At 46.8% G+C, this 13,873-nt stretch overlaps 1 protein-coding gene across 1 annotated transcript in view; it reads left to right on the forward strand.

Moving 5' to 3' along the window:
• LOC147736594 (transmembrane protein 176A-like) overlaps window positions 1–13,596 on the forward strand; it is a 65,005-nt gene extending 51,409 nt beyond the window's left edge. Inside the window, exons 5-7 of the mRNA XM_086953340.1 lie at window positions 5,083–5,316; window positions 6,166–6,285; window positions 10,647–13,596. Of these exons, the coding sequence (XP_086809466.1) occupies window positions 5,083–5,316; window positions 6,166–6,285; window positions 10,647–10,754 (462 nt within the window). The 3' untranslated portion in view covers window positions 10,755–13,596. The remainder of the gene's footprint in view (window positions 1–5,082; window positions 5,317–6,165; window positions 6,286–10,646) is intronic.
• The last annotated feature ends 277 nt before the right edge of the window (window positions 13,597–13,873 follow it).

Here is a 13,873-nt window from a genome sequence, read left to right on the forward strand (position 1 = left end):
ACTTTCTAGGGAAGGGGAGGTATAAAAGTATATCATCCGCGTATAGGGATATACGATCCTCCCAAACAGCGGACCAGCGGATCCCCTTGATAGAGGGCTCCCATCTGACCCAGATCGCGAGAGGTTCTAATAGCAGCGCGAACAGCAGGGGTGACAGCGGACACCCCTGCCTTGTGCCACGGCCAAGAGGGAAGTCCCGCGAGATGTGTCCATTGGCAGCGACATGCGCCAGAGGCTTAGTATATAGCACACGAATCCAGGCTCAGAATGTGGGGCCAAATCCCATATGTTGAAGCACTGCAAATAAGTAAGGCCATTCTACTGTATCGAGCGCCATAGTAGCGTCAAGCGAAAGGATGACAGCAGATTCCTCAAGAAGTGGCGCCCGTGCCATGACTGCGTGGAGCCGTCGGAGATTAAGGGCCGTGCTCCGGTGCGGCATAAATCCGGATTGATCCGGACCGACCAGTGACGCGAGATGTGGAGTAAGACGTAACGCTAGTAGCTTGGCCAGGATTTTAGGTTCTGCGTTAATGAGAGAGATCGGGCGGTAGGAGGCACAGTCCGTCTCCGGTCTGCCCGGCTTGTGAATCGCGACAATCGTGGCCAAGCGCTGTTCTCTCTGCAGTTCCCCCCTGTTGAGGCTATCAGCTAACATACTCAAGAAAAAGGAGGCCGTCGTTTGCATTATTCTTTTGTGAAGTTCAACTGGGAGCCCGTTTGGACCCAGCGCCTTACCAGATGCCAGGGCGTAGGTAGGGCCTGCACCTCCTCAATAGTGATATCAGCCTCCAATAGAAGCGCCGCCTCCGGGGAGAGCTTAGGTATCGTGAGGTCTTTACTGTAGTCATATGCCTCTGCAATCGTATAAGACGCCTGTGGGGCGTAGATTCGTTCATAGTGGTCAGCCAAAATATTAACTATCCCATCAGGGTCAGATACCAATGAGCCCTCGGGGGACTTCAATTGAGCAATAACTTTGTTTGCCCGTTCCTTTTTGTCTAGCCAGGCTAGCATCTTCCCCGCCTTATCACCCAGCTCGTATATCCTATGCCAAGTGGCCTGGATCCGAGCGTGTGCCATTTCTCTCTGGAGGGTGAGGACTTCAGTCTGCTTAAGACGAACCGTGCGGGCAGCCCCAGGAGACGGGTGGGCCTCCTGGTCCGCGGTGTCTAAGGATAGTTCCGCCTCTAGACCGTGCAAGGTCACGCGCCGCTCCCTCTTGTGCCCTGTGATGGAGGCCATTGCCTGACCCCGGAGGACCACTTTATACGCCTCCCAGAGCGTGCATGTGGAGTCTACCGAGCCTTGATTTTCCTGAAAGAAGTGTTTAGTAGTACGCGCCAGAGCCGACATGATAGGTTCCACCTGGAGAAAGCCGGCGTGCAACGGATACATGCGTCTTCTACCAGCCCGGTGAAGGGTATATTTCAACAATATTGGGGAGTGATCAGATATACCCCTCGGATGTATAAGGACCTCCTCCAAACCCCCAAGAGCGTCCGTGGAGACAAAGAAATAATCAATGCACGTGAGACAGGTGTGTACAGCAGAGTAAAAAGTGAAGCATGTCTCAGCTGGTTGTTTGAATCTCCAACTGTCTATGAGACCCAGGGCGTCCGCCAGACCTAGGAGGTATCGCCGACCCTGCATCTCTGCTCGAACAGGGAATCTGGCCAGGGTTCCATCAATAATATCATTAAAATCGCACCCCATTAGGAGTGTCCCAACCGGTAATGTCAGTAGAAATGTTGTGAGGGCAGGATGAGCTTGTGCATGTAGTGCTGGGGGTATGTAGACAGAGACAAGGTTGAACAACTGACCCTCCCATTGACAGGTTAACACTGCAAAGCGGCCCTGGTCATCAACTTGTGTTTGCTGCACCACGAGGGGAAAGATTTTCCTAATCAGAATTCCCGTACCCCTAGAACCTGAGGAGAACTCCGCGTGGGCCATCATCTTATAACCCCACCTGTCCATTGCTCGGACTGCTGGCCCCACCAAATGCGTTTCCTTCAAAAAGACCACCGCTGGGCCACAGAGCTTCAGATACTGTAGCACCAGACCCCTCTTTACCTTATCCCCTAACCGGTGGACATTCCAGGTAAGCAGAGTGAGGGCTGCCAGAGGAGCCAGTGAGTCCTGTGAATTAAGTTCAGCCATCGGTGCTTTTTTAAAGGAAATCGGTAATTACCACCAAATTGAAGTTGGTGGTAATTACCTATTTCTTAAGGCCCAAAAGCACTCTTAAATGTGCTTTAAGGAATCGGTATGACCGATTCCTTAAATGCAAGAGCAATAAGGAATCGGTATTAAGGAATCGGTATTTCCCGATTCCTTATTTACTGATTCCTTGCTTACATTAGGAATGGCTAAATACCGGTTGGTAACGCTGAAATGTACCGAATTTCGGCGTTCCCGACCGGTATTTAGCCACCTACATCTGGCCCTTTGTGGGTGGCCACATGAATCTCTATTGCATATAGTATGTGTGTGTCCCAATGATCTCAAATTATGTTGCATATTATTAAAACCCCTATTTTTGACGCTTGGGGTAATATCGGCTTGTCAGGCTTTTATTTTATGTCTTTCTAGCAAGTCGATTCCGCTCTTATGTCAACTGATAACGTTTTTAGCTGCTGACAAAAAATGTCTGGCATTGATTGCCTAAGGTATACTATAATCAAGTCAAATGGCCCTGAGAGAAATGTTGAATACATGGATGCTTTTTAATTGCTTATTTGCATATTATGGCCTCCTGACAGACTTAGGGCCATATGTACAAGGAAGTGGCAGCGAGAGGCGTAAGCCTTCCTGACTTAACGCAGCTCTCCGCCACTTCAGAAACGCACGGCTGCAGCATATTTACAAGAATGTGGTGCAGCCTTGCGTTTCCTCCTGCGATGGTGCTAAGTTTAGCAACTTCCTAAACATGAACAAACCTTGGCATTTTGCTTTTTCCATGTGTGCTGCACAAGGCAGCACACATGGAGAAGTGTGGCTCAATGGTTAGAGCGGCAGACCCTGATGCAGAAGTCTGGCCCGGGACCAGGGTTCAATTCCCACCTCGGCGGGTCTTGGGCTCAATTTCCTCGGACCTGATAATTCTCGCCTTGGTGCCTATTCCAATCATGGGTCCCACGCTGCAACTCTGGGCAACAGCTTGCTTAATCTCCACAATGGCCCCCACAACGCTAAGGATGCCTGGCTTCAACTTGGGGGTACCCAGGAGTGGGCACTTCACAGGGAAAGGCCAGGAAGGGTTCCTCAGCGGTATTCGTACAAGCGCTGAGATTTCTCCGGGTAGTCGTGCGCTATACAAGTACCTCTACATTTACATTTACATTTTACATTACATTTACATGGAAGAAGCAAAAGCGGGAAGAAATAACGCATCTCTCTTTGTTTTGCCATGTTAAGACCAGGCTTTACCTGATCTTAATGTTGGCGCTGCCTTCTGTTTACGCCACCCTTGTACATAGAGTCAGCATCAAAATCAATGAGTGTTGTGGTGGAACGCCCACTGCAACACCCATTGCCCACCCCTTTTACTCTAAGTATAGCATGAAAGGGGGTCATATTTACAAGGCGGCGTAAAGCTACATTAAGTGGCTTAACGCTGCCTTGTAAATAAGGCGCAGCCCCTGTCGCCACCACTGTGTCGATATTAGTGACATTCCTGTGGCAATAGGGGCTTGTACATATGCCCCTTAGTGTCCATGCTGCTATGGTAATCCATTTTAACAACGAAGATGCCGACGCTCCTCTATTACTTGGTTGAACAATGGAAGACACCGATGCACTTCTATAGCTTGTTGGCACAATGGAATCACTGTTTACCGCACGTCTGCACTTTAATATGTAATATTCCAGTCTATATCTTAATGGATTCTATAGTTGAGTTCTACAGTGATTTATAAGGCTAACTGGATTTTTATTTATAAATTGTTAAAGGATCCTTGTGTGGCAGTTTTCAATAAAAACTCAAAAAGGGTTTTTTAGTTATAGTCTGGCTTGTAATTATAGATTTGTCTTTTTATACAGGTGACTACTATTTACAAGAATATGAGAATGTTTTATATACTGTCTTGTTTCTAAGATGTTTTAATCGCAATGATTTCTGTTAGTCACGCAATAAAGAATTTATTCATTTGCACATGCCTTTGCAGGCCTCTCTCGTGTCTCTTACTTCTACTTCTCTCGTGTCTCTTCTTTCTGCCTCTACTATGTGTCTCTTCTTTATGCTTAAATCATTTGTTTCTCCCTTCAAAATCACCCATGTGTCTCTGATCTTTATCTCCTCTTATTTCTCTCCCTGCTTCTTCTCTCTTGTGTGTCTTCCTTTCACTTCTCTCATATATCTCTCTTTCACTTCTCTCATGTGGCGCTAACCATCTACCTGCCCTTTAAATCTCTTCCTTCCGCTTCTCTTGTGTCATCCATTTCTCTTCTCTCTTGTGTCTCTTCCTTCTGCTTTGCTCTTGAATCTCTTCTCTTGCTCCTGTTATGTGTCTCCTCTTTACACTCTTATCTTGTGCTCCTTCTGCTACTCTCAGGTGTTGCTCCATTTTTCTTCTCCCTTGTACCTCTCCCTCCTGCTTCTCCCATGTGTCACTTCCATCCTCCTCAGTCATGTGTCTTTTGCTGCCTACTCTCTCATATGCCTCTTCCTTCCACTTATCTCTTGTGCCACTCCATTCATGTGTCTCTCTCTTCTACTTCTCTCTTGTGCATGTCTCATGTCTCTCATGTCCTCTTCTCTCTTGTGACTCTTCCCTCTGCTTCTCTTATTTGTTTCTCCCTTCTGCTTCTATTCTGTTTCGCCCTTCCACTCCTCTAATGTATTTCTTCCTTTTCTGTCTCTCTTTTTTTCTTCTTTCTGCTACTTTCATGTGTCTTTTCCTTGTTCTTCTTTATTGTCTTTCTCCCTTCCGATCCTTCTGCTTCTTTTATGTGTCTCTACCTTGCTCTTCTCTCTTGTGTTTCTTTCTTCCTCTCCTCTCACGTGTCTCTTCCTCCTCCATCTTATAGTTTTTTCTTCCGCTCCTCTCACACGTCTCTCCCTTCTTGCTCCATGTGTAGCAGTGGGTAGCGAGGTTCATGAGCCTCGCCAGCTTCGTGGTGGCCATCGCCGGCATTGTTCTCATCGCACAGGACCTGCAGAGGTGGTCGTGGGACTATGGCTATCAGTGGGATTCCTCATACTTGTGCGATCGACAGCGCAAATTTCGTTCCTATGGAGATTACTACGTGACCAACTCCTACGAGGACTTCTACAATCAGCAGGGATGCAGGGACATCACTGAGAGACTCCTGGTATAACGTCTTCTTTAATTCAAGGCACACGAAGAACACTTTGATCCATTGATATAGTAAAATAGTTGGTTGTCTTCTTCAAAACGCAGATAGTTTGACTTTACTTTCAGCGGTTGCGTCGGAACGCTCTGAGCCTGAGCTATACAACTAAGTTGAGACCTATTGAGAGCGAAACATGTGTCAGGATTTTCTTTTGTTGCACTCCATGTTGAGACATTTTTCTTTAGACGTCTTCACATTGAACTACTCTGCCTGGTATCTTGTTCCCTCACTTCCTGTCAAGGTATGGATAGTGTCACTTTAATGTGATGCCTGATGCTATGCCAAACTATAGAGAATGCAGTGAGATCCATGCGGCGCGCAGTGCACCTGCGCTCAACGTTTCTGCTTCTTCCTTTTTGTACTATGTTTGCACCAACACGTTCAGTAGGAGACTGGCACACACCAGACCTCGACCCATGCACAAGTGTTATGATTTGATGAGAGAGTCAAATACAACTAAAATAATTCCTGGGGTCCTCTTAAGTATGTTCTTCTTTAGACTGATTGACAGGGATCTCTGGCGCGAGTGCTTACCCATTGGATTGAGATATTGATAAAGGCCTTGGGATAGGTTTATAGAGTTCCATTGGAACAGCTGCTTGACTGACATCAAGGTAGTGTAGGTGGCTGCCTCTGGTTCAGTCAGATGTATGTATTTATTGTATAAATGAATTGAGATGTCTGAGGTATTGGTTTATGAAGAACCCCCTGTGTTTGTGAGAGGCTTGTGAATGATCAGCTCTTGACAGTGCTTTGACATCATTGCTCCAGTTGGTGACACCTTGTGCTCTCTGTTTCTTCCCGTAGAGCCTCTTCGCCGGTGTACGAGTCCTGCTGCTCCTGGTCACCGTGGCCGGTCTGATTACCTGCACCTGCAGCGTGGCTTGTGATGTGTGGGCCCGCTTCTGCATACCCTGCCTTGGACAGGTACCTACTGTTGGATCTGAACCCCTGTGTTGTGTTATGGATGCAGGGCTCATACAGACTTGTTGTTAGTGAGACAAGGCAGGTAACATTGAGGGGAGCGGAAACCCAAACCACAGAGGTTGGACTGAAGAGGCCGACAGACAAAAGGGGCAGATGGTGGAATACCTGAGCATACAGATGTAAACCTAATGACATCTGTACAGAGACCAGAGGGGATTTAAGGCTGTCAGAGGCCAAGTCTTTGGTGTCATTCACCCCTTGTATCTTTGAGATCAACACTGAGGCTGAGGTGAAGCTAAAAACACCACAGATATGGATCCAAAGGAACCCAGAGTGCCTGGATACCCCCACGGGTGACAAGAAGCACTCTACAGATCTACTGATTGATTGACTAAGAGAGGATAACAAAGGGACTACATTAAACCTTGCTTATTGATATAGCTTTAAACAAGTTCCCGAAGGGTGGGCAGCCCCATAGTCCTGGTTCACCTGAGACGTGTGGGTTATAATGGTAACCATTGTAAAAATCAAGGGCATTTGTAAGTCTGACAAAAGGCCAGCCATTCAAGCACTGGGTTCTGCTTGTCATAAATGTACTGAGCTGCTACTGCTGAGAAACAGTCCCTCACCTCCTGGTATTAGTGGGTTCTCCTAAAATCACACATCATTTTTCAGAGATTGTTCTTGATTTCAAAGCCCCTCGTTACCTTAAAATTCTCGACTCATGCTCTAACTAGCTCTGCTGAGTATTCAGATGCTGTTTAAACTTTAGAGAAACTCTATCTAAAAATGCACTGGCCCCCTCCTTCTATCTTCAGTGTTGGGAGGGGCCCATTGGCCACTCCCTCTTCACCATAGATAGGGTTGGCAGGAACTGCTTTACACCTGCAACTGATGGCATTGAACGCAGTTGCAATGTATGAAAACAGAACCTGGAGTTAGAGACATGGGGCCCGATTCACAAAGGTAAACTTAAACAAAAGTCTATGTTTAGACCTGAAGTCTACGTTCACCTTTGCAAATCGGGCCCAGGGAGCAGTTAGCACAACGCCCATGAAGAGGATATCAAACCTCTTAGTCTCAGGTATGGAACAGCGGTCCCTAAGGGTAAAGAATCAACAAAGGAACAATGTAATACCAAGGCTCCAAGCTGGGAAATTCTGATATCTTTCTCTGAGTCCTGGCGAGTCATCGATAGTGTGCAAGAGCGTGGATTCTTTAGTGCCGCTCTGCTCTAGCACTCAAGGTAGGACATTTGATTTGTTTTTTAGGAATTCAATGGCACTTCTTTGTCTTCAGGTCCATGAATCAAGGGATTGATACAGTGGAGGAAGAGTTGGCTTTGTAAACATATACTAACTGTTATCTAATGGAAACATAGATCCATTGATTTTACATGTCTAAATTTCTGTCATCACAAATGGTGCCATTGCAATGAATTCATTTCACGTTGAATCCATAACCTCAAATCACCTAAAAAAATGTAATGCAATGTCTGTCAAATGGAGCTCCTACGATAAGGACCTTCAGAATGAACTAAGGGCTCGATTCACAGAATGAATTTAAGACTCAATCCTAAACTTGCTACTATTTTGGTATTTACAGAATGCACTTACTACTTTTGGTATTCACAGAAGTTAGGATTTTGTCTTAAGTCTGTCTTAAGTTTGTCTTAAGACAAAATCCTAACTTTACCAAAAGTAGTAAGTTCATTCTGTGAATGCCAAAATAGTAGTAAGTTTAGGATTGAGTCTTAAATTCATTCTGTGAATCGGGCCTAAGAGGCAGATTTACTAACGTTTCATGTAACGATGGAGAGAGGGAAAATTTGCTGGACTGCGTGGCATGAATCAGAAACAACAGAAATGTGCAGTACGTACTAAGATATGGGTAATTTCTGCTCTCTCCTAGGACTGGTGCACTATGTTCTGCCTAGCGCCAAGGCTGGCACCTTGCACTGTAGCTCATGGGTGCCTGTGTTTGTGCAGGAAAACACACCTTCCTCCACTAAAACAATCCTTAGAAGGAATTTCTTCTTTCTATGCATGCTGCAGAATGCAGCATTCCTAGAAAGAGGCAGTAACACTGAGAGATACAGATATTTCTCCTCATTACACCTGCTTCATGGCGGCGTTTCATTTTGACACATTCCGAGGTTTACTAGCTTTAGTTAATCTGCGAATGCCCCAAAATCCAGAGGTGTATGCAAGGGAACGCCTACGCTCCACTCATGAAATGCCTTCCCAACATCAAAGTAATGCGTTACTTTTTATTTACTAAATCACGCAAAGCCATGCAAAGTTCAAAAAGTATTTTGCATCGGGCTGCATTAGTAATCTCGGGCCTACGTATTTATCCCTAACCCTGGTGCTAACTCAGTGTCAGGACCCTTTATGATAACCAAAGGGAGAGTTTACTGTCTGGTAGTAAAGGGGGATTTCAAAAGATGGGCTCGGTCTACACAAAGCCGTACTTGAAACCTAGAAGAAGACGGCGAGGACAGATGCTGACGACTGAAGTGGGTTGGGTCGGACTGGGATCTGATTGCTGGACAGGAGCCGGCTAATGCCAGTAGTACTATACACAGTACAGAAAACAATAGGAAGACAATAGAAAAGTACAGAGCTGAAAAACAACATACTACTATCATAAGTGATAGCTCATAAGCTCCCCAGGAGAATATCTTCCTCTCTAAAGAAGAAACGATTCCAATAAGGCGAGGGGAAGTTATTTGAACAAAAGCACACAAGAGCAGAGATGGAATGGGCCAATGAGATCAGAATTCATAAACAGGGCTCAGGAAAGGTGGACTGGATTCTGAGGCACAGATGATGGGGCTAGATGAACAATACACAATAAGCAGGCCCTGCTTCTTAGAAACATGGGATGAGGAAAACAAGAGAGAATACAGAAAGAGCAGACAGACAAACCTAACTAACTAACGGAAAGCAAAATATACGCAGGAAACTAAGAAACTAAGAAAGGTAAATAGTAGGATCAGTAGTTTGCAAAAAGAAATAGAAAAGAGGGCATATAGGGTAGCAATGAGCTCACAGGGAGGATACCTCTGATATTTCAGGGAGGAGCACAGCTGCCGGGAAAGATCCTAGTGAAAGCAGCTAGCCAGATGATGGGAACCAGAACTCCAACAAGAGAGTAAATGCTGCCTTGGAGAAGCAAGTCAGAAGGCAGAAAAGGAGAAAAAGAGAAATCAGGAATGGAATGCAGATTAGAGATGAGACAGAGGAAAGTTTAGAAAACCTTAAGCACCAGCAAAATCTGCAGGGACCAGCAACTATTGTAACAAACAGAACTCCACCCCCAGGATCTGATGATTGCTGGGTTTGAGGAAGGATTGTACTACGTGGATCATATTGCATAATGACAATAGAGGGAACACCAAGCCTGGAGTGTAAAGTGGAGCGACTTTAGTAGTATGGGTGACAGTGTCCTGGTGTAAACTGCGGCCAAAGCAGGCCCTCCAAAGGCCCTCATAAGCACCACCTGTAGTAAAAAATTAGAAGTGAGTTGAAATTATTGCACAGTCACAAATTGTAGGTGTTCTCATCAGGACAAGTGGTGAGAGGAAGGAAGGGGCTGGCCAGAAGTCTTTAGAGTTTATACACATTTGAGATCTTACATGCTTCTTCTGGTTCACTGAAAACGTAAGCAGGTTTTAAAATAATCCATAACATGTCTGTATTTAATTGAGTCTGGTCAAGCGTCACTGCCCTCGAGAGTGACGTCCCTTCAACGCACTCGATAGGGTATGTTCATTGGATTCATTCAATGACAATTTTCTTCAGGTTTTATCCATGGGTAGTTTATTTTCTATTATACGTTGGTCTGCACATTATTTCATCATAATATTTCAAAACATATATTTTATTCCGCCAATGCATTTCGGGCATTCGCCCTTCTTCAGGGGATTGTTCCTGCAATCAATGCTTCGCGTTGCGTAACGATCCGTGTAACGGTCAAGGTGAAGGTGAACCGAATTAAGGTGCTTCGTCCTGCTGTGATGTACGGAAGGACGAAGCACCTTAATTCGGCTCACCTTCACCAACACCCGAAAGCCAACTTGACAGTTACACAGATCGTTACGCAAGAAGGGCGAATGCTCAAGTCCCCCAAAAGTAAGTAGAAATTGGGGATTTTCTCCCATTAATCATCAATAAGTAAGAGCATCTCATCCGTTCTGAGTCAGAGCACAGGTGGGACCGTCCTCAGGTTTGCTGAACATAGAATTCTTGCCTCTCTGACTTTTCGGCAAAGTGCCAGAGATGCTGCGGAGTGGGCTTTTCACTCCCTTTCATGAAGTACCCCTCTCTGCCTGATCAGTACCCTGCATCTTGTTTCAGGAGGAAGAGGAGACCATGGAGGACAGCACCGTGGAGTCCTCGCTGCCCGCGCTTCTGCCGCCTGCCTATGAGGAGAAGCAGCTGCAGTCCAATGTTCAGACTATTTGAGAGTCAGGAAGGATCTGAACCAGCAAGTCTTGACCTAAAGTGCCACTAAGGCCTGCACAAGTGCCACTGAGGCCTGCACAAGTGCCACTGAGGCCTGCACAACACCAAAGATTAGCTTCTTTGCGAAACATGATGTACTCCTTAATGTTTTGATTTTTAACTGTGTCTAAATCTTTCACTTGGCATCTTCAGTCTCCTTTGACATCTCTAAAACTCCCATCCTCATGTGCCTTTTCCTCGCACCCGTCCCAAATGCCCTCCTTCTCGCCTCACCATGTGTACTTGACTCAGTTCTGTCTCATACCTTCTCCTATTCTAGATTGTCTCTGTCACTCTCTTCTATGTCGACCCTTTCTAACTCCCTTTATGCTTCTCATGCTGTGCACATTTTCCATTGCTCCTTAGTTACACTGCCTCCCTCTCTAGCAGCTACTGTCTTTGCATCAATCTTCAGTAGCACCACCCTCTCTTTATAAATAGTTGGGTGACATCTCCTAAATCTCTCAGTCCAAATCATCACCTGTCTCTGCATCACTCCCTCTATAGCACCACCAGTCTCTTTGTTAGTCCCTCAATAGCCTCACGTGTTTCACTTGTTTACATCACTCCCTCCATATCTTCACCTGTCTCTCCATAACTCCCTCTACATCACCACCAGTCTCTTTGTTACTCAATCTATAGCACCATCAGTCTATTTGTTTACCCTTCCATAGCATCACTTGTTTACATGACTTCTTCCATAGCGTCACCTGTCTTTGCATCATTCCCTCTACTGCACCACCAGTCTTTCTGTTACTCCATAAATAGCACCACATGCTTACATCTCTCCTTCCATAGCATCACCTGTCTCTGCATCACTCCCTCTACACCATTGTCAGTCTCTTTGTTACGCCCTCCATTGTATCACTTGTTTACATAACTCCTTCCATAGCATTACCAGTCTCTTTTTTACTCCTTCTATTGCATCACATATTTACATCACTCCTTCCATAGCTTCACCTGCCTCTGCATCACTCCCTCTACAGCATCTATTGTGTCACTTGTCCAGCATCCCTTCCTCTACAGCATCCATCTCATCACCTTTCTCTGCATCGCTCTCTCCACAACGTCCATTGCATCACCATCTCAGCATTGCTCCCTCCACAGCGTCCCCAGAATGTCTCCCTCCATTGCACCCACTGTCTCAGCATCGTTCCCTCTACAGCTTCCATTGCATCGCGTGTCTCAGCATTACTCCCTCCACAGCATCCATCGCATCGCTCCCTCTACACCGTCCATTACATCACGTGTCTTTGCATCGCTCTCTCCACAGCGTCCATCGCATCGCTCCCTCTTCACCGTCCATCGCATCACGTGTCTCTGCATCGCTCTCTCCACAGCGTCCATCGCATTGCGTGTCTCAGCATCGCTCCTTCTACACCCTCCATCATATCACCTGTCTCTGCATCGCTCCCACTATACCGTCCATCGCATCGCGTGTCTCGGCATCGCTCCCTCTACACCGTCCATCGCATCACCTGTCTCTGCATCACTCCCTCTACACCGTCCATCACAACACCTGTTTCGGCATTGCTCCCTCTACACCGTCCATCGCATCATGTGTCTCGGCATCGCTCCCTCTACACCGTCCATCGCATCACGTATCTCGGCATCGCTCCCTCTGCCCCGTCCATCGAATCACCTGTCTCTGCATCGCTCCCTCTACACCGTCCATCGCATCACCTGTCTCGGCATTGCTCCCTCTACACCGTCCATCGCATCGTGTGTCTCGGCATTGCTCCCTCTACACCGTCCATCGCATCGCGTGTCTCGGCATCGCTCCCTCTACACCGTCCATCGCATCACGTGCCTCGGCATCGCTCCCTCTACACCGACAATCGCATCACGTGTCTCGGCATCGCTTCCTCTACACCGTCCATCGCATCACGTGTCTCAGCATCGCTCCCTCTACACTGTCCATCGCATCACGTGTCTCGGCTTTGCTCCCTCTACACTGTCCATCACATCGCGTCTGTCTGCATCGCTCCCTCTACACCATCCATCGCTTCACTCCCTCTACACCGTCCATCGCATCGCGTGTCTCGGCATCGCTCCCTCTACACCGTCCATTGCATCACGTGTCTCAGCATCGCTCCCTCTACACTGTCCATCGCATCGCGTGTCTCGGCTTTGCTCCCTCTACACCGTCCATCGCATCGCGTGTCTCAGAATCGCTCCCTCTACACCGTCCATCGCATCGCTCCCTCTACACCGTCCATCGCACCGCGTTTCTCAGCATCGCTCCCTCTACACCGTCCATTGCATCGCATGTCTCAGCATCGCATGTCTCAGCATCGCTCCCTCTACATCGTCCAACGCATCGCGCGTCTCAGCTGCACTCCCTCTACACCGTCCATCGCACCGCTTTCTCAGCATCGCTCCCTCTACACCGTCCATTGCATCACCAGTCTCAGCATAACTCCCTTTAGAATCCACCCCATTGCCTGAGTCAGCATCATTCCCTCTACAGCATCTATTTTATTTCATGGCTTCAAACTCCCACCATTCCTATTATCCCTTGCATCTTTCCAGTGCCTTGTTACTTCCAAACTTCCTGCCTCTCCTGCCCTCCTCTGCGCAACTCTTACATCTCCTGCTTTCCCTTGCATCCCCCTCACTTCCTGTTTCCTTGCTGCTTCTCCTCCCTCAGCCTCTCCTTCTCTGCCCGTCCCACTGAGCTCTTCCTGTACCTCTCTTGCCCACTCTAGACTTCCAGTCCCTCATCTGAAGATTATGTCTTTGCTAATATGCTGCTCGCAAAGCTTCAAATACAGAAAATAAAAACAATCATTGACAAAGCCAATACATTTGTAATTTTTTTATTGGGATTAAAGTGCTTTCCTTTGATGAGCGAGACTCTGTGTGGATGGGTGAGTGTAATAATGTGATAAAGAGTTAATAGTTCAATACATGGATGGATGTGTTAGTGCATAGATGGAAGGGTGGGTGTGTGTCTGAGTGCATTTATGGCTGAATGAGCCACTGCATATATAAATGAATGACAGAGTACATGAAAGAATAGATGAGTGTATGGATGGAGGAATGCATGAATGAGTGTATGCATGGCTAGACAGATGAAT

Source organism: Lissotriton vulgaris, chromosome 1_2 (assembly GCF_964263255.1).
Source record: "Lissotriton vulgaris chromosome 1_2, aLisVul1.2, whole genome shotgun sequence".
Classification (NCBI taxonomy): domain Eukaryota; kingdom Metazoa; phylum Chordata; class Amphibia; order Caudata; family Salamandridae; genus Lissotriton; species Lissotriton vulgaris.